The 27,364-nt window shown below is 39.5% G+C and overlaps 1 protein-coding gene across 1 annotated transcript in view; it reads left to right on the top strand.

The window, feature by feature from the left end:
- LOC126035442 (E3 ubiquitin-protein ligase UHRF2-like) overlaps nt 1-18,227 on the top strand; it is a 174,223-nt gene extending 155,996 nt beyond the window's left edge. The window contains exons 10-16 of the mRNA XM_049794007.1: nt 2,571-2,677; nt 5,256-5,418; nt 11,551-11,688; nt 12,514-12,637; nt 13,020-13,180; nt 15,362-15,460; nt 17,109-18,227. Coding sequence (XP_049649964.1) covers nt 2,571-2,677; nt 5,256-5,418; nt 11,551-11,688; nt 12,514-12,637; nt 13,020-13,180; nt 15,362-15,460; nt 17,109-17,255 — 939 coding nt within the window. The 3' untranslated portion in view covers nt 17,256-18,227. The remainder of the gene's footprint in view (nt 1-2,570; nt 2,678-5,255; nt 5,419-11,550; nt 11,689-12,513; nt 12,638-13,019; nt 13,181-15,361; nt 15,461-17,108) is intronic.
- Nucleotides 18,228-27,364: the final 9,137 nt, after the last annotated feature.

Genomic DNA, 27,364 nt, shown 5'->3' with positions numbered 1-27,364 from the left:
TCTGCTGTATTGTATTTCCAGCAGACATCTGGTAAGTTGAAGTCCCCCTTGAGATGAAGGGTTAGCGATCGTGAGACTTCTCCCAGCTGCTTATAGAATATTTCATCTGCCTCTTCATCCTGGTTGGATGGTCTATAACAGACTCTCACCATGATATCTGCCTTGTTGGCCTTTCCCCTGATTCTTACCCATAAACACTCAACCCTTTCATCACCATCGTCAAGCTCTAGACAGTCAAAACACTCCCTAACATACAGGGCTACCCCACTGCCGCTCCTTCCTTGCCTATCCCTTCTGAAGAGCTTATAGCCATCCATTGCAGCACTCCAGTTGTGTGAGTCATCCCACCATGTTTCCCTGATTGCAATTACATCATAGTTTTCCAGCTGCACAATAGCTTCCAGCTCCTCCTGTTTCTTGCCCATGCTGTGTGCATTGGTGTAGATGCACTTCAGCTGGGCTATTGATCCTGGCACCTTTTTTGGGGGAGAAGCCCTAATTCCTATGTGACTGTTCTCAGGTGCTTCTATGTTTTCTAACACATCAACAACCCTTGTGTCTTTGCTGCTGCATGGATCTCCATCCCCTACCCCCATTGAGATGGCTAAGGTGCAAATGTTTAAAGCTGTAATTCTGCTAAAAAGATAGCGTTCCATTTATTCCTCACTTTCCTTCTCCTGGATTTCCAGTTTGCCCCAAATCTATAGCATTTTGCCCATTCACGTGTAGAACACTGAAGGGATATAGGACAAGTATGTATGCCCAGGCCTTACATCTATTTTATCTCTTTGTTAAGCCCAATGGCTAAAATATAGCTTTGACTAAAGAATACCTTCCAGAGTTATCTAATTTTACTTTGAAGCCCTCAAAAGTTTGAGAATTCCCTGTTTCCCATGGAAATTGGTTATAGTGGTTAATTATAAATATATTTAAATATGTGCCTTTCATTTGAATTTGACTTAAGCCTCTATCGATTTCTTCTTGATTTATGTTTGTCTGTTAGACAAAAAATATTTTTGTATTCAGAATTCATGAAGGTACCTTCATGAAGGTACTTGTAGTTAATCTTTTTTGCTAAACTAAACAGACTATACCCTTTGTCTCTTCTGAGTTTCTCCAGTCTTGTTAATTTTTTTGCTTTTTTCCCTCCAAGTTTTTTTGACATTTTTAAAATATGTTATTCTAATACTTGTTTTAACAATGCTGTAAAAGAAGTAAAAACACCTCCCAGTTTCTGATTACTATCATTTCCTTAAATATTCTATTTTCAGTATGTTTTCCAACCCACATTTTTTACCTTCTAGTGTTTTCTTTTTGTTTTATCTAAATAAAAAGGAAAGAGAAATACTCTAGTAGCTCTGTTGCTGAATTTATTAAGATTTTTCTACACAGTTTAAAGTAAACAGCGTTTCTGTAATTACTTTATGGCCCTGTACAACCAATATTTCTCTGTCATGACATTTCTCTTGTTCTGTTATTGCCAGTCATAAAATAGCTGTAATAATCTTGCAGTGGGTTGGTATTGGTTCCATGCTGATATCAAACATTTAATAGTGGTTAGAAATTGACTGAATTTTACTACTGCATACCAGTATGTTTAGGGTTTTTTCTCTGAAACTTCATATGAAAATTACTAATTTGCTAAGTATTCATTTTAATCAATGCTTCATGCTTTGTAAAAGATTTGCTTTTTAAAAGAGACATTATTATAAATATATTTGTGTCTTTTCTAAAATACTTGGATTTTTTATGACTATTGTGAATTTGTGACAGGTTGAAGAAAAAATAATAATAGTGGTTTCACTTAAGCACTATGTATATTTTCATTATTTTTAAAGTTTATTTTAAAGGAAGGTTTAATCAACCTTCATTCAATTTCACATAATTCATCATTAGTAAATATAGACTACTACGGAATTCTGTCAGTTCATAAAATTTGCATCTGAATGAGCCTTCTAAGCCCTTAGCAGTTCAGAACAACTGAAATTGAGGTGGGGGCGACCTCTGCAAATGCAAAAAAAACCCCAAAACCTTAGACACATCCTTTTTCTTTGGATTTTTTTTCCTGATTTTTTTTTTCTTAATAGTAAATGAGTATAGTGTTATTAAAGTACTCGTCTTGTACTTAAGTACAAAGTGCTTTGCCGTATTGGTGCTCAGTCCCATGAAGAAGCAGAAGTGAGGCCTCTGAGTCATGGATTACATATTTTCCAAATAGGATTTTCTTGTAAGCTGTGAAGTTAGAGAATGAGTAAACACTAGCTAGAATGCATTCCTTCTATCAGAAATATTTGTGTGACTAAAAGTAATGCTTGAGGAGTTCAAAGAATTTTTTAAGGCAAGTGTATTTTTTTTATAATCACTTTCTGATTAATATGTTGCACCTGAACCAGTAGCTTTTTGCTGTCATGGTTACTCTGAAAGGAGAATGATGTTAAAACTAAGCACATGGTTTTCTTTGCCTCAGGCAATTGTTCTTGTTTGAGTAAATAGAACCAATGAAAGAGCAGGTTTTCAGTTCAGATGCTTTAATACGAAATGCTAAAATGGAGAATAATCTTATTACACAGGACCGAGGAGATGAATTCACTTATACTGGGAGTGGAGGTAGAGATCTTTCTGGAAATAAAAGAATTGGAGAACATTCATTTGATCAAACATTAACACACATGAACAGGTAAGGTTTTAAGACTAAATTAAAAAAAATAATTCCAGCCCAAAGAGTTGAGTTTTATTCCTTTAATTTAAAAATTATATTTTGCAAAATTTGTTCCCTCTTATACATCTTCTGCTACTGTAAACAGTGGTGCCTCCTGCTGTTTAGAGGCATTTTGTCAAACGTGGTGTTATGTTGATTTAAAGAATTATTTGTAACTGATGAAAATATATTGCTGTATTACAGGTTCAGCTGTCAGCTATGTACCTAGTTGAAATTGTCCAACACTTCTTATGAGAAGACTTAGTTTTCAGTTGATTAGAAGTTTGCCAAACTTAAAACTCTGAAGCTGAAATTTTCTGTGCTGGGTGTTTGCCTCAGATTGTTCTTATAAAGTTTCATCTTAAATAGTTTAACAGTTTATGAAAGTTAGGTATGAAGAAAGTATGTTCATTTGCCCATACTAAAAGAAAACTTACATATTTTTGATAGCCTTTAGTGCCTTCATACTTTATATGAAGAACAAGGAATTAGTATTGCTTTGCCTTTAGGTTGTGTGTTTGAATATCCCTGATAAAAGTTGGCCTATTTTTTTGCCAAATTGTAGGCAAAAACAATTGACTGAAGAAAAAAAAAGTTTGAAAAAATAAATTAGATATTTGCTTAAAGTATATTTATATTCTGTAAATAGCCTGCCTAAACTCTAGGAATTCTCAATACCTTTACATTTCTAAATGTATACCATCTGCATGAAGCAACTAACCATGCAGTGGCTATGGGGTACTAATGTTGACTGGGACTTTCTCTACCAGAGCTGACATTGGATGTGTTGTGCTTCTGTCAAGCACCTAAACTGAGTGGGGAGGTATTCTTTCAGGCTCTGTGCTGGTACTCAGAGGAGAAAGAAGAAAAGCCCAACTGGGATTACAGACAGAGGAGGAGGAGATAGATATAACAGAAACATGAGCATGGAAAGGAGACAAAAAATAAGTTTGAGCAGCAGGTTTATAATGGCTTTTAATCATTAAAGCAAACTTTTTATTGGAACCTGGAATAAAACCTAGGCTCTTTAGTCTTGCTGTTCCTCTGCTCTCAGCAAATGGTTGTGAAAGCAATTGGCAAAGTGTGTGTCTGGTTGTTTTGTAATAGTTGAGGTGCATGGAGTATAACATGGTGCTACCAGTTATCCATTTTGACTTGCTGGTGGTAGTCTTTGCTTTGGGTCTACTGTTCTTAACCCTTGTAATGATTGAAAGAGGACAGTATGTTTGAATGTAATAGAATCAGAACTGATTTTTGTTTTTTCAGAATGTTTTCTTATTTTGTCTGTACAAAAGAAATACTTCTAAAACCTGCATTACTTCACTTTTCCTTACTTTTCTGTATATTGCAGGCTGTAGATTTTGCCATATTTTTCTGAGCATCATTGTTTCTTTTGTGGTCAATGGTTGGGTTTGAACCTGATTCCAGAGACTTTTGTTCATCCATACTCAAATCAATGTATGGCTATAAAAATATTTTATGTTCAAACTGTTTAGTCAGGGAAGAATTCATACTATCTTACTCCAAGTGTCTAGAATAGGACACCTATATAAATAGTGGATAAAAGTGAGTGCTTCAGGAGAGACTCAGCAAACTGGAACCTACTTCTGCTCATCAATTGTATGGAGATCCAAATAGCTACATTTAGACAATATAAATACTGTTGCTTAATGTTCCTTTACATTATTACAGTGTTCCTCTAAGAAATACCAGCTCTCTCCATGAGATTTATTCCCCTGTGTTCCCTTTGGAAGGATAAAGGTTTATCCATAAAGATTTTCACTTCCTGCCAAAACCAATACTTTTCCCCCATCATGAATATAAATTCTTATTCTCATCCATTCTTAAAGCTAACATGTGATGTAGGACATGCTGCAACTAAACAAGGAAGAACATTTTTGTGGTGTTTACTGATATTAATTCTTTTCTGAATCTTTGATGATCCATCTATATTGTTCTAGATCAAAATACATAGAAAAGAACATCATCATGGTTTGCTTGTCTCTGAATTAGTTCATGGCATTTAACTCCTAAGCTTAGGTAGTTAATGGACTAAGAAGAGTAATATTTGTTACAGATATATTTTTTGGATAGTCACTATGTACTTTTTTCCATATGTTACTTCTTCATAATGTTTATCAATTCATGCACACTTTAAAAGCCTAAAATATGCAGTAATGTGGAATAGTCAGAGAGATAATTTGCCATTGTTACAATTTTTTTAAATCCTTCCATGTTACTTGAGAAATAATTATTTTTAAAAATGAAAAAATATTAAACCTGAAGGGATTGGTTTCTTTCATTTAACTACATTAGCTGAGTTTTCATCGTGAACATTTGGAACTAAATATATTGTATTCCTATTCTCACACGTGGTGGAGCTGATCTTGGTGCTTCCATTGGTATTGCAGTCTACTGAAGAATTCACTGCAGATTCTTCTTCTGCATAGTATACATAATTGGATAAGGCAAACAAATTTGATCTTGTCACAATGATTCTCAATAGTATGTTGTATGAAGCAATCTATTTTATGAAGATATTTAATGTGATTTTCAGGGCATTGGCCCTTAACTGTGATGCCCCATTGGATGATAAAAATGGAGCAGAGTCTAAGAACTGGAGAGCTGGTAAGCCAGTCCGAGTAGTGCGCAGTTCAAAAGGACGACGGATCAGCAAATATGCCCCAGAGGAAGGCAACAGATATGATGGCATTTACAAGGTATTATGATTTTTACTATATAGCATTACATTTTTCTTAAGACATGTTTTTTAAGAGTCTTTTGTGTTACATAGCAAACTCTTCATTATTGCTTTTGAAGGAATAATTCTTTTGTTACCATGAGGACATTTTAGCCTACCTCGTTCTGTAGTGTAATGAAATGGAAGTATTCCATTCCAGCTGTGGCATTGACAGATTGCATGGCAGTTCATGCAGATGTACGTGTGGGAAGGGCTGCACGCTCTGCCAGTTAGCAGTCTGCTTCCACTCTGCTCACCCACAGGCTTAGGCTGCAGCCCTGATGGTCATCCCCAGCTAGCTGTTGGCTGTGCAAACCTACCCAGCAGCTTGAGGTCTCCAGGGAATTAGAAGGGCTTATTAGGTAGTGCTTTGAGATTGTTGGAAGCATGGTGGTAGAGAACAAGCAAGGGCCACGCTCTGCAGCAGACAGGAATCTGCTAACTAGCCAGGCTAGCCTGGGATGAGTGGAGGCGGCCCCCCAAACAGAGCATCCTATCAGGGAAGCTGCTGTCCAGGTGGAGGGCTGCAAAGTCTGTACCCCACACTCCTGGGTGAAGGAGGGTGCAAGCTCCACCTGTGCAAGGTGCACTCTGGTGGAGTCACTCAGGCAGCAGGTGGAGGAGCTGCAGGAGAAAGTCAGCAGGTTATGGTGTATTAGGGAGGGGGAACAAGAAACAGAGTACTATTTGAGGTGTTGCAAGAAGAAATATCAGGGCTCCATGGCACTGACCTCCAAGGACTACCAGACAAAGAGTGTCAACAGCAAACAGACAGCACCTTGGAAAAGGAGGTGCCGTGGTCTCTGGTGACTCATGGCAACAGGATATCACTTCCCCTCCATTTCCTCGTATGTACCAACCAGTAACAGATACGAAGTCTTGGCAGCAGACAAAACCAATGAGCAAGATTCACAGAGAGAAACTGCACCAGCAGCACATAACAAAAGCTGCAAAAGGAAGTGGCGAGTGCTAGCAGTGGGTGACTCTGCTGAGAGGCATGGAGGCACACCCATCTGCCAGCCTGATATACAGTCAAGGGAAGTTTGCTGCTTGCCAGGAGCCAAGATCCAGGATGTGAGGAATGCTCCCCAACCTTCTCCAAAGGCAAGAACCCTAAGTCCAGCCACCTCAAGTACATGTATACCAATGCAAGTAGTCTGGGCAACGAACTGGAGCTCCATACCCAGTCTGAGAGTTATGATGTCATAGGAAACACAAAACTTGGTGTGAAAACTCGCACGACTGGAAGACCACAATGGACAGCTAGAAGCTCTTTCAGAAAGATAGGAAGGGAAGAAGTGGAGCTGGAGTTGCACTTTATGCAAAAGAGAAATTTGAATGTATGGAGGTAAGCTATGGAGACCACAAAAGTTCTGTCATCTGTTGCGGAGGATCCACAGGGGAAATCATGCACAGACCAATGTGATCAAGTGAAGTCCATTTACTACAACTTTTAGCACAGTTATATACCTTATGCGCTTGTGCACGTGCCTTATACAATACTCTAATTGGTACAATACCCTGTTTCACATGACGCTATCTTATCCTCTATTGGCTGTGCAAGCTTCTTCATGATGTGTCCAGCAGTTACTTATCTCATTCTTCGGCATCCAGGAGTTGCTTGTCAGGCTCTTCTTATCTTCCTTTTTCCCAGCGTACAAGGACACAGCGTCCTTGTCTGCTCCAGCACTTTGTAAACTTATGCTTCGTTCCCACCTAACGGCTGGATTGCTCACATGCCCTCGCCCAGCCAAGAAATCCTCAACAGTCATTGAATGCCTTTGGATCAAGATTGGAGGGATCATCACCAAGGGGGATCTTATGGTAGGTATCTGTTACCGACCTCCCAATCAGGGTGACAAGGCTGACAAAACCTTACTTCGGCTGCTCAAGGAAGTCTTGGGCCAACAGAACCTGGTCCTCATAGGTGACTTCAATTACCTGGTGTCATGGTTTAAGCCCAGCTGGTAACAAAATGCAGCTGCTCGCTCACTCCTTCCCCCTCCCTGGCCATGGTGGGATTAGGAGAAAATATAAAGGCAGGCTCGTGGGTTGAGACAAGGACTGGGAGGGATCACTCCCCAATTATGGTCACAGGCAAAAGACAGGCTCAACTTGGGGAAGAAACAAAATCAATTTAATTTGCTACAAATCAAATCAAAACAAGGATATTCAGAATTAAAACCAAACCTTAGAACACCTTCCCCCCACCCCTCCCTCCTTCCTGGGCTCAACTCTACTCCTGGTTCTCTCTACCTCCTCCCCCCGGCGGCACAGGGGAACAGGGGAATGGGGGTTGGGGTCAGCTTGCCACACATTGTCTCTGCATCTCCTTCCTCCTCAGGGGGAGGACTCCTCACTCGTCCCCTGCTCCACCGTGGGGTCCCTCCCACAGGAGACAGTCCTTCACAAACTTCTCCAATGTGAGTCCTTTCCGCGGGCTGCAGTTCCTCACAAACTTCCCTGGCATGGGTCCTTTCCGCGGGCCAATCTTCAGTCACAAACTGCTCCAGCGCGGGCTTTCCCACGGAGTCACAGCCATCTTCAGGGGCCTCCGCTCCACCGCTCACCTCCATGGGCTGCAGGGATACAGCCTGCCATCTCACCACAGGCTGCAGGGGGATCAACCTCCTCGGGCACCCCTCCTTCTTCACTGACCTTGGTATCTGCATAGGTGTTCCTCTCACATTCCAACCCCCCTACTCACTGCAGGTTCCCCTTCTTAAATATGTTATCCCAGAGGTGCTACCACCGTCACTGATTGGGTTGGCCTGGGCCAGAGGTGGGTCCAACTTGGAGCCAGGGGAGCTTCTAGCAGCTTCTCACAGGAGCCACCCCTGCAGCCACCTCCCCTGCTACCAAAAAAACCACGCCACACAAACCCATAACACCTGGACATTTGTTGGGAAAAGAACACAGCAGTGCAGAAGCCCTCTATCAGGTTCCTGGAGTGCATTGAGGACTGCTTCCTGCTACAGATGCTGGACATGCTGACTAGGAACAGCACATTGCTACATTTACTGCTCGCAAACCAAGACGACTTACTTGACAACACAGCTACCAATGGTAGCCTTGGATACAGCAATCACAATGTTGTGGAATTTAAGATCCTGCTGAGCACACTAAAGACCAACAGTAGGACAAAGACCATGGATTTTAGAAGAGCTAACTTCAATATGCTCAGAGCCCAACTGTGGGAGATTCCATGGGATGCATTCATGGAGGGCAAAGGAGTGCTGGGAGTTATTCAAGAACAGCCTCCTGGAAGCACAAGAACAGTCCATCCCCTACAAAGGGAAAGGAAGAAGGCAGAACAAGAGACCACCCTGGCTTAACAATGACCTTATGGGTGTGGTTAAAAGCAAAAAAGCAGCATACCAGCTATGGAAAGGCAGCCAAATAGCCGTCAAGGACTACAAAAACCTTGCTAGGGAATGCAGAGATGCAGTTAGGAAGGCTAAGGCTCAGCTAGAACTGAAATTGGCCAGAGCTGTCAAGAACAACAAGAAAGGGTTCTTCAGGTACATGAGCAGTAAGCAGAAGCACAAGGAAGATATAGGTCCATTGCTAAACAGGGCAGGGAAACTAGTTACTAATAATGCTGATAATGCAGAGGTTCTCAATACCTTCTTTGCCTCTGTCTTTACTGGTGTAGCTGGACCCCAGATCACAAGATAAAGTAGCTACAACAACGCATGTGTCAACCCACCAGTAGTGGAGGAAGGGCTGGTCTGCGGCCTCTTGCAAGGGCTCAACCCACAGAAATCTATGGGCCTGGACAGAATCCACCCCAGGGCGTTAGGAGAAGTGGCTGACTCTTGCAAGGCCACTGTCTATAATCTTTGAAAAATCGTGGAGATGAGGGGATGTCCCTGATGACTGGAAGAGGGCAGATGTCATACTCATCTACAAGAAGGGCCCAAAAGAGGACCCAGGAAACTGCAGGCCTATTAGTCTTGCTTCGTTCCCTGGGAAAGTAATGGAAGTCCTCCTGGAAGCTCTCCTAGAACCTAATGAAGCAGGTGATTGGGAAAAGCCAACGTGGATTTACCAAAGGCAAATCTTGCCAGACTAACCTGATCACCTTCTACAACAAAATAACATCTTCTGTTGACACGGGGAGAGCAGTGGATGTTGTTTACCTGGACTTCAGCAAAGTGTTCAACACTGTTTCCCACAGCCTTCTCCTGGACAAACTGGCAAGACACAGATTGGATGAGTGGTCTGCAAGGTGGGTAGAAAATTGGCTAACGGGTTGCACTCAGAGGGTGGTGATCAATGTTTTTTACTCAGGCTGGCAGCCTGTCACAAGTGGGATCCCCCAGGGATTGATACTGGGCCCCACGCTGTTCAACACTGTAGTGGGTTGACCTTGGCTGGCTGCCAGGTGCCTACCAAGCTGCTCTATCACTCCTCCTCCTCAGTTAAGACAGGGGGAGAAAACAAGATGAAAAACTCATGGGTCAAGATAAAAGGCAGTTCAATAAAGAAAAGAAAAGGCCATGCATGGAAGCAAAGGAAAACAAAATATTTATTCTCTACTTCCCATCAGCAGGCAGTGTCCAGCCACTTACTGGGAAGTAGGGCCTCAATACGCATAGCGGGTGCTTAGGAAGAGAAATGCCTTAATAATGAATGCCCCCTGCTCTTCCTCCTTTCTCTTAGCTTTTATTGCTGAACACAATGTCACATGGTATAGAATATCCCTTTGGTCAGCTTGGGTCAGCTGTCCTGGCTATGTTACCTCCCAACTTCTTGCCCACCCCCAGCCTACTGGCCTTTGTGGGGGGGGGGGGGGGGGGAATGTTGGAGAGACAGCCTTGATGCTGTGGGAGCACTGCTCAGCAGTAGCCAAAACATTAGTGTGTTATCAACACCTTTCTAGCTACAAATACAAAGCACAGCACTATGAAGGCTGCTATGGGTAAAGTTAACTCTATCCCAGCCAGACCCAATACAAACACCTTCATAAATTATCTGGATGATGGAACTGAAAGCACCCTCATCAAATTTGCTGATGACAGTAAACTGGGTGGTGAGGTGAACACATCAGAAGGGAGAGACATCTTACAGAGAGACATGGACAGGCTGGAAGAGTGGGCTAGCAAGAACAGTATGAAGTTTAACAAAGACACGTGCTAAATCCTGCACCTGGGTCAGAATAACCAAAGACCCCAGTACAGGCTAGGATCTGTGTGGCTGGGGAGCAACTTTGTTGAAAAGGACCTGGGTCCTGGTGGACAAGCTGAACATGAGTTAGCAGTGTGTTGCTGCAGCAACAAAGGCAAATTGGATCCTGAGCTGCATCTGCAGGGGCATTACTAGCAGAGATGGAGACTTGATCATACCACTCAGCACTTGTCAGGCTGTAATCTCTTCACAAGGAGTCACATAGAAAAGGCAAGGTGCAACAGGTACAAGTTGCACTGGAAGAGGTTTCATCTTGATATAAGAAAGAAATTTTTTACAGTGAGAACAATCATTCACTGGAACAACCTCCACAGGGACGTGGCAGAGTCCCCATTGCTAGCAGTTTTCAAGATGTAATTGGACAGGGTGCTAGATAATCTCATCTAAGATCCCTTTCTCACAGAAGGTTGGACCAGATGATCTTTCAATGTCCCTTCCAGCCTCGGCTGTTGTATGATTCTATTATTCTATTCAGAGCAGTAATAGTAGAACACAATCTATAATAGGATATATCAAGTTGAATACGTAAGCTACTTTTGTTTGTGCTCACTGAGTCATATTCATCCCTGGAAATCAATCGATTTCTTCACTCCTTCCAGCTCTCTTTCCGGCTTTTCATACACTTAATGTCTTCTCTGTATCTGGAATAAAGATGTGCATCTTTTAAAACAGTATTGTATTTATCAAAATACAAACATTTCCCAACTGAGAGAAAACATACTTAAAAATAGTAACATATCATTCAAATTTCCTCTCTTTGTCTTGAGCCAATAAAGTATGACTACCTGCATGTGTTTGGCTTGTGGTAAAATAATGACTACCTAGCAGAATATCTGTTGAACTTCTGGGTAGAATTTCTTAAATTAGATTTGAGGCTCTACTGTGATAGCAAAAACATAAACCTGTTGTTATTTATCCTTAGGTGGTAAAATATTGGCCAGAAATTGGGAAATGTGGGTTCTTAGTTTGGCGCTATCTTCTGAGGAGAGATGATATTGAACCTGCACCTTGGACTTCAGAAGGGATGGAACGGTCAAAGAAACTGGGTCTGAGTGTACAGGTCAGAATCAGTGTTCACAAAGTTGCTCTGATATTCTGTTCAAGTAAATGGAGTCTTAAATTTTAAAACTAGGAATGTGAATTAAATTTAAGCCCCATTTTTCATATACTACAATGAGTCAGGGTCTAATATAAAAAATATTTTAGATTATCTGTAATTTGAAAAACTATGATATTGGCAAAGCAGAAAGAATTGTGGATGAAGCTTTCTGCCTTAACAGGAAATTACTCTCTATATATGGATCAGAAAATTATGACTTTGAATACAGTTTTGTGATCCTTATGCTGGATAAGATTTATAAAAGTAACTCTTCTAATAGTTGAGTCTCTTCTTAGAATTTAAAAAAATATATATGTTTCTATGTATTTTTCTCTAATTGTAACCTATGATTGAGGAACTATTATAGATAGCATATTTCAGGCAGGGACTTTGGCACTGTGAAATTTGTGGCTGATGCAAAGAATCGAAGTAGCATTTTTTTTCCTCAGCAAACCAATCATTTCCTTTGGATGGGTTGTTTTGCTACATGACATCATCTTCAACTTTAGCTTTCCGATTTGTGTAGTTAGAGTTGTAGATATGGATATAAGGTGCCTTTTAATAAAATCTATTCTAGATCAGATCCTTTGACTTAACTACAGTTTTCTAAAAATATATTAATTTAAAAGCTTTACTGTTTATATAGGGGGTTAAAAATATTTTTATATTATTTCAATATGTAGTCATAGGGGTTTACATTCTTTTAGAAAATCTACTTGTCAGTATTTAGGAATTCCCAGATGCCAGTGGATCTTGTTTTAAATCTGGTTTTTTGGGTTTTTTTAGTATCCAGAAGGTTATTTGGAAGCCATGGCTAGTAAAGAGAAAAAGGATAAGGTTAAGAAGCAAACTGTGAAACAGGAGCCAACCAACCAGAGTAATGGAAACCAGAAAAGGACAATTGATGATGGTATTTCTTTTTACTTCTTAGTGTTAGAGCTCTGCCAAATTTATATATAAGCCAATAGTATGAAAGCTACAAGGAAGATAGAAGTCATTTGGAATCCTAATGTAAAGTGTTAAGTGCTCAGTAATAAAATGGGAAGGTGGGGATCTTATGGTGCTGTTCTGTACTTGTAAGGTTTCTTTTCTTAAACTTCACAGAAAAATGAACAATATTCTATGTAGTTATGATCTATAGTTCAAAATAAAGCTGGGCAATTTGAATTGGAGCTTTATTGTATCATTACATAGATGTGATTCATGTTTTAGCTTTCTAAAAATAATTTTGTCTTCCATTTTTAATAGTTCAGACTACCACTGTTACTGTATCTTGTCATAATTTTAAACAGGTATAGAGGAGACTAAAAATACATCCAAAGCCATGAGAATGGGAGATGGAGGGAAAGGAGAGGCTTTCCAACTCACACAGCAACAGCAGTGGCTGATTAAAGAAGACTGTATGAACCAGAAATTGTGGGATGAAGTACTTGCTTCTCTTAAGGAAGGACCAGTACGCTTGCAGCTTGCTTAAATTATTAATTTTTAACCTTTCTTTATACAGAGTTAGAAGAAATGAGGCTTTGTTAAAACCTAATTCACTTAAAATTGCTGAATACATACTATCTGTTTACAAACAGTTGATGGGGCATGTAATTTCATTCACTTAAGGAGATAGAAGAAATACTGTCATACTGAGACTTAGATACCAAATGAAAATATTTTTAACTCAAGTTTAGCAGATTATTCCACTCACTATGAAGAGAACCTTAAGTAAAAAAGAGGAAATACTTCCCTCCCCTAGCTGTCAAGAAAATAGCAAGGATAGTTCAAGTTTGAAGACACTTGTGCATTTTTTTTATTAGTCTCTGATGGAATATCCTCCAAAATATTATGTCCTTGAATATTAATTAGCTTTATTGATGTTCCAATTCATAGTTATTTTAGCTGTTTTGCAGAAGAAAAATAATTCAAGATATCAGAATGGTAAAGGTCACTATCAAGTCAGTGAAAGAACAAAATACTAGATGGAGAATGGATGCCTAAAACTTAATGTATCCTTGTTCTTCCACTTACAGTACTACTATTGCTATAATACTACTGCACTTGTATAGGAGCTGATACTGTAAAGTTATAAGTTGTTTATCTGTGGGTTGTCCAATGTTTGTAAATAATTAGACTTTCAACTCTTAGTTATGTGACAAAATACAGTAGATATGTGTTTCTAAAGCAACAGAAAACAGTATCTTAAGAGAAATACAGTTACTAGAAAGTTATTTTCCTACGGATTCCTGCCCATAATTTTGATTGCCCTTGGTGATAGCCATATAGAAATTTCACTGGGAATCATGCAACTACTATTAGATAGCTGCAATGAAAATATAAATCTTAATGCTTGAAACAACCTTTCCACTTTAATTATAAATTTTGGGTTGAGATTAATCTGATATTATTAAAATTATTGAAATGAACTGTATTTTGAGTAACTTTAGATCTGTTTTTTACACTTCTATACTTGAGTGAGTATGCTTGAGACTACTGAAATACCAGAGAATAAGGTCTCTGTAAGCATGCTTGTATGTGTAAAATCTACGGCACAAAATTTATCGCACATTCTTCAGAGTTGCTCTGAGAAGACTGAAAAACAGGAAGGTTCTTTTACCTATTGCAGAGTATTTCAGAGTGAGGTCTCAAGAAACCAATTAAACAACTCCATCAGGTACAGAGGTGAATTTCTTAGTGAAAGAGGTGTACAGTGCTTTCCCTTTGCAGAGCAGCAGCAATCACTTATCCATCATAGATATGCAAAATTCTAGTGATGATCACTAAATACAGATATTAGCTTCCAAAATTCTCTGACTTGTGCTAAGAATCAGGCTTGATGGGCCCTCTGTTTTGTTTTTAATGATAATAATGTACAACTAAATAACCTCCAAAACCTTAGTTCTCTGACTTCTGGAAAAGCAGGGAAAATAATTGTTCATGGACTTGCTTTCTAAATACTTTGTTAGCCACACTACTTCTCATGGATGTGAAGGATACAAAATGAGCCTTCCAAAAATTTTTAATGTAATAAACATAATTTATTAAATGTATACTTTGCACTGAACACAATAGAGGTTCACTTCTGAGAAAATAAGAATGAACAAGAAGCTGTGAACAATAATAACATAGGGAATGAGCAGAAGATAGGTAGAGGTAATAGCAGAGGGTGTGGGAATGTCTTTATGTAAATGTCCATGAATACAGGAGTAATGGTAGTAGGCTTTGGAAGGAAATCTGTAAATTAGACTGAGACCTGAAGATCACACTAGAAAAGTTTCAGTGTAAGCACTCTGCAATGTCAAGCTGTCCTATCACACTGAATATTGGATTTAACAACTCCTAGCAGTTGTGTGACATTATTAGACCATGTCAACTGTGAGTTTGGGAAGAGTAACAAGGATGTTAAGCATCTCATGAATGTATCTCTGCATTTACCAAATGCTAGGAAGGCCAAACTTTTTTACTCAATTTAGGTCTGTGAATTTGGCTGTGAATTTATAATTTAAATATAGGTAATAATTACAGTAGTTAGGCAAATTAGTTTTTAAAAAAACTTTAATAATTTTAAATAAAAATGCCCTTTTTTGTTTGCATATTTGTGAATGTGCCTCTAATAGATCTACTTTTCTCTTCTTTTGCCCTATACTAGAATTTCCTGAAGAAACTGGAACAATCTTTTATGTGTGTCTGCTGTCAGGAGCTGGTTTACCAGCCAGTGACAACAGAATGCCTCCACAACGTCTGTAAAGTAAGAATAATCCCTGTATTGCTCTGGGCTGTGTTCTTGGCCCTGAGACGCCGATCACCAAACCCAACATATATTTTAGGAAGACAGTAATTATTGCCTAGCAATCTGAGCAAGAAATGTAATGTGCTTTCTTCCAGTTGTGTGGCTGCCATATAATCAATCTTAATTTTATGTAAAAATTAGTACAAATGTATTTAGTATAATTTCTTATAGATATGATGTATCAAGTTTATCATCCCATTGTAATTAGTGGAGCTATGCTAGGGATTGGTTTGTTCCAGGAACTAGGTGTTGGTACAATAAGATTAAGTTAATTTTATGCAGTTAAGAAATGAGAATAGAGCAAGACTACTCCTTCAAAGAGCTGCTTGTTACATAGAGGTAAAGTGTTATGAGGGGGTTAATATATAGAGTGGTGGAAAAAACATGGAGAATGTTTAATGGCAACAACTTCAAAGCATAGAATCTGAAGCTATCAATGACTAATTATAAAGTAACATCCAATTACTGTTTTAAGGTATAGACTGACAGACAGTGTTGTTGTTTGGGCAAAGATTGGCCCTCAAAATTTTCATATTTAACTTATATGCTTGGACTGTCTGAAGTCTGGGAAAACCAAAAAAAAAGAAGGCAACATTAATAATAATCTTTTAGATACTGTAGTCTGAAACCTATTTTATTCTACTTATGCCTTTGAGGCTTAAACACTGAGTCTTGTCATAAAGATGAAGTAGCTATGGAATGGTAGATAAAATGCTATACACCAGTATGTTCAGCTACATCTTGAAATGAAACTCTGGAATACTTACAGCACTCTAACAGAAATGCTAGAAAGAAACTGTGAACTGATCCACAGGAACACATTAGGTAAAATGAAGTATCTCAGTAGTAACACACTTAATTCCTGACAAACTCAATGCTTTGCCTCCTAATCAAAACATTTCTTTGGTTAAGTCCTTTGTGATGGGTTGATCCCAACCAGCAAATAAGCACCTGCCAGCCGCTCACTCAATCCTCCCCACAGAGATAAAAACTCATGGGTCAAGATAAAGACAGTTTAATAAGTGAAGAGAAAAAAAAGAAAAGAAAAAATGTGATGCAAAGGCATTCACTCACCACCTCCCACAAGTAGACCGATGCCCAGCCAGTCTCTGAGCAATGGCTACTTTGGAAAGACCACCCCCAAGTTTTTATTGCTGAGCATGACATTATATGGCATGGAATATCCCTTTGGTCAGTTTGGGTCAGCTGTCCCAGTTGTGTCCCCCTCCCAGCCTCTTGCCCATCCCTGGCCTACTTGCTGGGGAGGCAGAATGAGAAACAGAGAAAGCCTTGATGCTGTGCCAGTGTTGTCCGGCAATAGCTAAAACATTGGTGTATTATCAACACTGGTTTAGTCACAGATCTAAAACACAGCACCATACAGGCTACTATGAAGAAAATTAACTCCATCTCAGCCAGAGCCAGTACATCATTTCAGTTGTAAAGGCAGAAATATGGCAAGAGAACTCAGTAAGAACTTGCTGTTTCTGGAAATGTGGGAAACTGTGTCTTTGGTTCCTAGTAATTGCTTAATTTTTGCTAGCTAAATTTTCAATGTAAAGCAAAAGCTGTAACACTTTTACTTCTTTGTCTTTGTATGCCCTAGAGCTGTTTACAGCGCTCTTTCCGAGCTGAAGTCTTTACCTGTCCTGCCTGCCGCTATGACCTTGGAAAGAGCTACACCATGGTTCCTAACAAGATATTGCAGACACTGCTTGACCAGTTCTTCCCTGGTTACAGTAAGGGACGATGATGTGTTCAAAACCTTTCATACTTCTCCCACTGACTTTATAGACAGTAAAGGAGAATAAACATCTAAAAGTCAACAGTGAACCAGCCAGCTTGATGGAAGTGAATCTATTGTCACATTTTCAATCATCTAATCCTCTTCCTCCCCATCACCATCTTTCTTCATGTAGTGAGAACTCGAAATCTCTGCTGTCTTTAACATCAAAGGTAGTTTTGGTGAGCTGACAAATAATTTTTAAAGAGAGGGAAAAAAAACCCTAAACCAGAAGCTTTAGGTCTAAGTGGTGAGTCCTAGCTGGTGCTTAAGTTATGATTTGGTTTTTGTAACTACCTCAGATAGAGGAAAACAAATTACGGGGAGGGGAAAAATAGTTCATAAAGTGTTTAGCTACCCACTGCTTTCTTAATTTTACTTGTGTCTAGTCTATGTAGTTTGATTCAACAAAAAAAGCCAAAAATCCCAAACACCCAAAATAAAACAAAAAACAAACAGCACTTAAGTCAGCTGGATTAAAGAACAGCAAAATCTGTGGTGTGCATAGTCCTTTTTTTGTCTTTCTTCCATTATAGTGTATTTTTTTGCAAGAATAAGATGACTTTTAGTCTATTTTTGTGAGCTTCACTGTGCTTTTTCTTGTATCTTATGCAAGCTGACTACTAAGGACTAATGAACAATATGAATGCATTGTTGCTACGGTAAAGTGATCTGTGTTTTTTTGCACTTAGCAGATATTCAAGACAGTAGTTGTGTACAAAAAATTCATATTAAAAAAGCCACTTTTGTATTAGTTTAAAATGTATGCTTTTAGTAGGTCTTATATCAGTGGCAATAAATCTATACAGCATTGAAGACAGTGCTAGCTTGAAAAGGGTTTAAATTGCTTCATATGGTGATCCGAAATTTTATATACAATATATTCCCCCAAAATATACATTATTAAATATTTTATGATTCAGAAATGTTGCTAATTTTGTGGGTTTTGTATTATCCAAACTTGTCAAATTATGACATTTAAAATTAAGATACTTTTTTCAGAGTACAGAATATTTCCTTTAGGCAGGTTTCTTATTCTTCAAACGTGAGTCTTCATATACCTTAATTCATTCATCAGGAAAACAGAAGAATATTTGCTGAAATGAATTTCTAAGCCACTATGCCCCCCAAACCATGCCTTAAGAAAAAAAATCTAACCTGATTCAGGGTCTTACATATCAGATATATATTTCTCCTATAGCAGTGCTTGTGCTACAGGTGCAACTATTCAGGCCTCTGCTTGAGACAAGCACAAGTAGCCCTAGCTCTATATATCAGAGCAGGAGTCCTGGGACCTGCTGCAGGAGACAACCTTTCTTTCTTGTTAGCATTGTATGTTGTGGGATCCCAGCACAGTGATCAGTAAAAGGGTTGTCTAAGTAGTCATGGGGTGGTACCAACAGTGTATAGTCTACAAAGGAGATATGCCATGATGTTGGAGGGAAATAACAACTAGATATTATTTTTTGTATCAATTCTCATTTCAGACCTTTGAAATACTATTTATTATTTACTGTTAAATATTGTTTGAGGCTGCATTATATCAATAAGGTATTATCTTTGAATTGTTAATAGTTTTATGTAAAGTGATAATCCCCTTTTGAGTGCTTGTCTACATGTACATTCATATTGGAGAAGTATGTGCACATTTATGATGACATTCTCTGATTCAAAACCTTGCCTTCACCTCTATAATGGATCAGACAAATGTAATTGCTCTTTTTTTTCTCTAGTTAGTTTTAGCTAAAGAATTTCAGTTACATTGTACTAATGCATAATGCTTTAATGTTGGTAGCATCTCGAATCACATAATATTGAAGATATGCATTGTTGAACAACTCAGAAGTTCTTCAGCTTTTGATCTTTTTTTATACTTACTAGGAAATGAGGTTTCAAGCACTATGCAACAACTGTATTAATATTAAGCATATAGTTTGAGAACTGTAGACTGTTTCCTAAGTCCATAAATTTCCCAAATTGTAACCCAATGCTTTTTATGGTGAAAATTATACCTTTGTGACCAGCACATGCGTCTGTGTAATATGCACCTACCAAAAGTCTACAGTATTTTATACCTTTTGATGGCCTTTGAATTGGTAAAAAGCTACCAAACTGAATTGGTGAGGTAAGATACTATAAATGCACCATTTTATTAGAGAAGTCATATCAAAACTGCTTTAGAAAAGGCAGCTTTTAATCTAGATTCCTGATTCTTAAACAGGTTGGTAACATTTATCAAAACACACAAATATCTAGAAAATATAAGTCTGAACTATTCACCTTCTCTGTTAAATGTTTAGCAAGAAACTGTTCCATATATTAACTTTTTTTTTTTCTTATTCCGAAGAGTTAGTGACTCTTGATTACTAGAGAAGCTAGCTTTTTCCCTAGTCTATATTAATTCAGTGAGTTTGCTTTTAATCTACCATTTGTCACAAAGTTTAAGGACAAATGTAGGAAGGTCCTAATTTTTTTTATGGTTTTGGCTTAACTATTTTTTTCAGACCATTTTAATGACTTATTGTTTGTAATTAACAGATTGACAAGATTTTGCATAGTTATTGGCAACTGAAAACATGTCCACTACTTCCACCTATATTAAAAGTCCAGTTTGTAGAAGTATTTCACAATTTTGTAAACCCTTAATGCTATACCAATGTCTATTAAATGTCTTTTTCAATATTATTGAAGAAGTCTAAAATTTTCTAATGCTGAATCTCTCTCTGTATACAACAGCGGCTTGTCTGTTTCCTGTTACTTTCATATGATGGTGCAACCTCTGTCAAATTAAATTCCCATTGGAAGTCACTAAGTAGGTAATGAAGAATTGCAACTCCAAAACCTTTATCATAAAGGAGACAAAAGTAGAATAGTTAAAATAGCTCTATTAATACAAGCCTCATTTTTGTCACTTCAAAGAAAGCCCCCAGGCATTCATGTGCCTGTATATCATAAAGTTCTAGTCATTACTGTTTGGATGATGTAAAATTGTGCAGTCATTTCTCCACTCTAAATATTACTACAGTACATACTTCCTGATCTGCAGCACTGCTACTTTATGTAGTGACAAACTCAGCTACAAAGGAACTCGCTTGATTGAACTCAAGTATCTGCACAGACATGCCAGAGAAGCTCATGTTCCTTTCAAATAACTACATTGGTGTCTTCATCATAAAGTTATCCCATGTAAAGTCTATCCCACCAACTATATGGACAGTCTCAGAAGCCAAATTTTTATATAAACTGATTGATGGGAACAGATGGGAAGATGTTCCTGTTCAAGGTTTCAGTCCTGGCCACTTTTTACTTCTACATAGCATTATGTGGAGCAATAGGACTCTGATCTCAAGTGCTCATTCAATATTCCTGGAGGGCCAGAGCTTAAGTTTTGAAGCCATTTTAAAGTAAGCTATAGTCTATGTAATGAAGCAAGGCAAGTTAAGCATGCTGTCTAAACCAGTCATTATTCAAACTAAGAGGTTTGAAAAAATGCATGGAAAAAATATTGTACTTTTGTTAGATGAGATTTAACTCGGAGTAAGAAGTTCAATTTCAATATTTGTAGAAAAGGTGTTTCATACTTTACCTGGATTAGGAGGAGAGGTTTATATGGAACCATAAGGAAAAAATTATGTGATACTAAAAAAGGTAGGTTCAATGCTCAGTAAAAATTGAACATCGTAGCTTGGGGGGGGGGGGGAAACCACAGATCTTTACAATTACATTCTGCCAGTATTTTACTTTGTGTAGGACCTACTGCTACTGTGGCAGCTCTAACAAATCAGAACTGAAATATCACACAAAACAGGCATCAAGATTTTATACTTCTGTTAGCTAAAGTTTAAAAATTAGAGTTCAAAAGATGTGCTTAATTCTGGCTGACTTTATTGGAATGCTAAGATTTGCAGGTAAAACAGGTAAGAAATATTAACACTAGCATTGCTAGTGTTAATACATGTATTAAATAATCCATCTGTCTTTAGAAAAGAAACAATTACTGCTGTGGTTGATATCCATTACTATTGCCTTATGATGCATCTGGAATAAAAAGGTTTGCATCCTGTTCTGTGCAGGGGGGAGTTGAGAGAGAGGGTGCAGGGTTCACCTAGATCTCAATAAAGAAGGCCTGATGATAAATGGCTTAATAAAATAGCTGTTTTAATAAGACAGAATTAAAAGAGGAATACAGATAAAGAGCAAATCTTACGTGCCTTCAGACACTGGGAACCACAGTTCATGCAGCATCAGCTCAACCCTGGATGGATTTTCCCAGGGCATGCTGGGCAGATCCTGTCCATGGAGAGGTTCCTCCTTTTTGGTCACTCAAGCTATTATAGGCTTTTCTTACAAGAAAACAACTCTATTCATCATTTCTACTGTCAAACAGAAAGGATGTTCTCATGAGAACTTCTTGCTGCACTGTTAAAGGCAAGGCCTCGCAGGTGGCATAATCACTGGTACCAAGTGAGAGCTGCCTGAAGGCTCCTCTGTTACAATGAGCTGGCTGGGTTTATCCTGCATCCAAGGGATTTGCGCAGCACAACACAGGCCTGCTCAGGTTAACTGTTATGTGGATCACTAACTCTTTGATGTACAGTGGTGTCCTGGTCAGGATCACTACATTCCACCCCTTGAGCCACATACAGCTTACCTTTCCCAAAAATCTTATAAATTACAGATTATATTAGTAAATATAATCTCAAGCTCTAAGTACAAGGCCCAATAGAGTATACATGGCTTGTTCAAGATAACTAACTCATTGAATACAATGTTTTCTGCAAGGGTCCCAATGCACATACCACTTTGAAAACTATGTTAATATTTAAAGTTTTAGCACAAAGAAGATAAAAGCATGGATTTGAGGCAACCTTAACATCAACTACTATGGAAAATGAGCATTGAACCAACTCATTTTTCTTCCACCTAATATCCTGATTGTATTTACATTAACTAAGCAGGGATTCTGTTAATAAATACAGAGATTACCAGAAAAATATACAGTATATAAATCACCTAAGCTTGTCTAGGGGTGAAAAAGCCATCCTGGTAGACTAAATCAGTCAGGTGAATCCAGAGAGTTGGAAGCAATATTATGAAGATGCTCTCTTCTGTTCAGAATAGACTTCTACCAGTGGGTAAGTACAAACCAGATGTTGATCTGCATATTTGTCATCAATGTATGCCATTGCAGGCCAAAACTTGCTTTCAAATTTCACAAATGGCTAAGCACAAAAAAAAAATAATTGAGTAATTCTTTTAACTTTTATATCACTCTCTGATCAAGCAAATCTGTGTAACCAGTATAACAAACATGCAAAGAATTAAAAAGGCATATAGCCATTTCTTCAGTGTTTGTCAGTCATGCATCTTAGATCTATTAGGAATCTTTGAAAGTTAGCAAGTGTGTGGAATAGGAATGATGCAATCAAAACACTTAATTTAGTTTTAACCAAAAAAATTGTAACCATGTCCTACAGCAAAGGCTTATAAAGATACAGTTGTTATCGTTTAAAAAGCATGTTCCTCATTAACTGGCTAAAAGACAGGAACCAAGGAATAGGAGAAAATGGTTACCAAGTTCTGCAACTCTTTCAAACAGAGATCAGCAATAAAATTGTGGTGGGTTGACCTTGGCTGGATGCCAGGTGCCCACCAAAGCCACTCTATCACTCTCCCTCCTCAGCTGGACAGGGGAGAGAAAATATAACAAAAGGCTTGTGGGTTGAGATAAGGACAGGAGAGATCACTCATCAATTACCATCATGGGCAAAACAGACTTGACTTGGGGAAAAATTAATTTATTACCAGACAAATTGGGCTAGGGTACTGAGAAAATAAAACCAAATCTTAAAACACCTTCCCCCACCCTTCCCTTCTTCCCGGGCATAACTTCACCCAGGAGGGATGGACATTCTTTAAGAAGGAAATCTTAATGGCTCAGGACCAGGCTATTCCCATACAATGCAAGATGAACCACTGAGGAAGACAACCAGCCTGGCTGAACAGGGAGCTTTTGCTAGGACTCAGGAAAAAAAAGGAGAGTTTATCATCTCTGGAAGAAAGGGCAGGCAAATCTGGAGGAGTACAGGGATCTTGTTAGGTCATGCAGAGAGGAAATTAGAAAGGCAAAAGCTCAGCTAGAACTCAATCTGGCCACTATTGTAAGGGACAACAAAAAATGTTTTTACAAATATGTTAACAATAAAAAGAGAGCCAAGGAGAATATCTATTCTTTATTAGATGCAGAGGGGAACATTGCCACCAGATATGAGGAAAAGGCTGAGACACTTAATGCCTTCTTTGCCTCAGTCTTTAATAGTGAGACCAGTTATCCTCAGGGTACTCAGCCCCCTGAGCTGGAAGGCAAGGACGGAGAGCAGAATATACCCCCCATAATCCAGGAGCAAATAGTGACCTACTACGCCATCTGGACACTCACAAATCTATGGGACCAGATGGGATCCATCCAAGAGTACTGAGGGAGCTGGTGGAGGTGCTTGCCAAGCCACTCTCCATCATTTATCAGCAATCCTGGTTAATGGGGGAGGTCCCAGATGACTGGAGGCTTGCCAATGTGACGCCCATTTACAAGAAGGGTCGGCGGGAGGATCAGGGGAACTACAGGCCTGTCAGCTTGACCTCGGTACCGGGGAAGATTATGGAACAGTTTGTCTTGAGTGTGCTCACACGGCATGTGCAGGACAACCAGGGGATCAGGCCCAGCCAGCATGTGTTCATGAAAGGCAGATCCTGCTTGACCAACCTGATCTCCTTCTATGACCAGGTGACCCACCTAGTGGATGAGGGGAAGGCTGTGGATGTTGTTTACCTGGACTTCAGTAAACAGGCCTTTGACACTGTCTTTCATGGCATACTCCTTGAGAAGCTAGCATCTCATGGCTTAGACAAGTGTACTCTTAGCTGGGTGAAGAACTGGATGGATGGATGAGCCCAGAGGGTTGTGGTGAATGGAGTTAAATCCAGTTGGCGGCGGGTCACAAGTGGTGTTCCCCAGGGCTCAGTTTTGGGGCAAATTCTCTTTTATATCTTTATTAATGATCTGGATGAGGGGATCGAGTGCACCCTCAGTAAGTTTGCCAAGAATACCAAGTTGTGAGGGAGGCTTGATCTGCTCGAGGGTAGGAAGGCTCTACAGAGGGATCTGGACAGGCTGGATCAATGGACGAATGCCAATTGTATGAGGTTCAACAAGGCCAAGTGCTGCGTCCTGCACTCGAGTCACAACAACCCCATGCAGTGCTACAGGCTTGGGGAAGTGTGGCTAGAAAGCTGCCCAGCAGAAAAAGACCTGGGGATGCTAGTTGACAGCCAGCTGAATATGAGCCAGCAGTGTGCCCAGGTAGCCAAGAAGACCAACAGCATCCTGGCCTGCATCAGAAATAGTGTGGCCAGCAGGAGCAGGGAGGCGATCGTCCCCCTGTATTCGGCACTGGTGAGGCTGCACCTTGAGTACTGTGTTCGGTTTTGGGCCCCTCACTACAGGAAAGACATCGAGGTGCTGGAGCATGTCCAGAGAAGGTCAACAAAGCTGGTGAGGGGCCTGGAGCACAAGTCTTATGAGGAGCAGCTGAGGGAACTGGGGTTGTTTAGTCTGGAGAAGAGGAGGCTGAGGGGAGACCTTATAGCTCTCTACATCTACCTGAAAGGAGGTTGTAGTGAGGTAGGTGCTGGTCTCTTCTGTCAGGTGGCTGGTGATAGGACGAGAGGAAATGGCCTCAAGTTGCGGCAGGGGAGGTTTAGATTGGATATTAGGAAAAATGTCTTTACTGAAAAGTTTGTCAGGCATTGGAACAGGCTGCCCAGAGAAATGGTTGAGTCACCATCCCTGGAGGTATTCAAAAAGCACATAGGCAAGGCACTCCAGAACATGGTTTAGTGGGCATGGTTGACGGTTGGACTTGATGATCTTGAAGGTCTTTTCCAACCTAAATGATTCTTTGATTCTACTTAAGGGAAAGATGCGGTTCATTTTTGAACCGTTTAAAGTTGTTCTATTGACAGTAATACTTCAAGCTTTCTGTAGAAAAGTATGTTTATAAAAGCTTTAAATTTTCTTGCATTTCAGATTGCCTTCATTTTGCAGTTCTCTGCCAAAAAAAACACAGCAAAGCTGCAAATACCCATTATTTCTGTATAGATGATGAACTTGTATATGAGAAGTACAGACTTATTAGTAACATTAATGAGGAAACACTCTAATTGACTTTGTTTTTAAATATAGCTGAGGGAAACATACTATTCCTATCATAGAACTAATTATACAAGTCCTCTCAGACTGGTCTGCCATGGTTTATACCTTTTAGAATGGTTTCTTGGCTTCACATCAGAATTTCTTTAAAGTCTTTTCAAACCAGCTTTCATTACACTTATTCTTTTTGGAAGACATTGGAATATGTTGCAACAATATAGATTCCGAAATGCACATTGGACTATTGAGCTGAAGGAGATGTCTTTAATTGCTCAGGTGATAGGTGGAGTGTCTAAACTCAGCAGAATAAGAGAAAATGGCAAAATTAAAGCTTTTATGAGCCAAGAATGAATATATTATATCCCCTGTAGTGAATAGCATATGCCTTTGTATGTGATCTGGAATTCTACTAATACTTGAAATGTTTTTGAAAGTACTAATGAATCTTTACTCTCTATTTTCACTTCTTTCTAGCAGTACTGCTAATTGTATCTTTATTTCATTGAGGTGTCTTACTATAGAGTGTACTAGGAACACTACATGAATATAGATGAACTCATTTCCAAAATATTTGTGATATACTATTAATTGCTAAAAGTCAAGCTTTTGGGTTGTTCTTAAAATACTGTTTCTAAACTGGTGTCAGAGTGATATATTACTGAGAACTTTCCAAACCTTGAGTATTTCAGCTAGATTTTGAGTGGTGTTGTCTGGAAAACAAAGGGAAAATTTTTAGTCCCTGTTTAAAGATGACAAAACTGTTTCCTCTAGCAAAATAGTATGTATGCAAGAAGGCATTATTGTGTTTAGAATTATGCACAGATATATTATTACTCCTTGCTTGGTGCATCTGATTTTAAAAAAAGAAAGCATTTACAGAGTGTATGTATAAACATTTTCCCCCCTTTCTCCTACTAGCTTCTGCGCAGACTTTGGACCACTCAATCTGGCAATGGTCTACAGATACTCTTTAAAGAACAGTAGCAAATGGCCAAAAAGTTTTTTGTTTAAGTGCTTTCTCGGATTCCTAATAAAGCTAAGTTTTGAATGTGCATGTGTTGTGGTTTAGGCCCAGCCGGCAACTAAGCACCACACGGCCACTCGCTCAGTCCTCCCCCCGTGGTGGGATGGGGAGGAGAAAATACAACGAAAGGTTCATGGGTCAAGACAAGGACAGGAAGGGATCACTCACCAATTATGGTCATGGGCAAAACAGACTCGACTTGGGGGAAAAAAAAATTTAATTTGTTACCAATCAAATCAGAGTAGGATAATGAGAAATAAACCCAAAGCTTAAAACACCTTCCCCCACCTCTCCCTTCTTCCCAGGCTCAACTTTGCTCCAGATTTCTCTAGCTCCTCCCCTCCCCAGCAGCACAGGGGGATGGGAAATGGGGGTTGTGGTCAGTTCATCACATGTTGTCTCTGCCGCTCCTTCCTCCTCAGGGGGGAGGACTCCTCACACTCTTCCCCTGCTCCACCGTGTGGTCCCTCCCACAAGAGACAGTCCTTCATGAACTTCTCCAACGTGAGTGCTTCCCACAGGCTGCAGTTCTTCATGAACTGCTCCAGCATGGGCTTCCCACGGAGGCACGGCCTTCTTTGGGTGCAGCCACCTGCTCTGGCGTGGGGTCCTCCACGGGTTGCAGGTGGATATCTGCTCTACTGTGGACCTCCATGGGCTGCAGGGGGACAGCCTGCCTCACCATGGTCTTCACCATGGGCTGCAGGGGAATCTCTTTTCTGGCGCCTGGAGCACCTACTCCCCCTCCTTCTTCACGGACCTTGGTGTCTGGATAGTTGTTTCTCTCACATTCCACTCCTGTCTCCACTGCAGGTTCTCCAGCAGGTTTTTTTTCCCTTCTTAAAA

This window comes from Accipiter gentilis, chromosome W, assembly GCF_929443795.1.
Source record: "Accipiter gentilis chromosome W, bAccGen1.1, whole genome shotgun sequence".
Taxonomy (NCBI): Eukaryota; Metazoa; Chordata; class Aves; order Accipitriformes; family Accipitridae; genus Astur; species Astur gentilis.
This window is presented reverse-complemented; position numbering and strand designations above follow the sequence as displayed.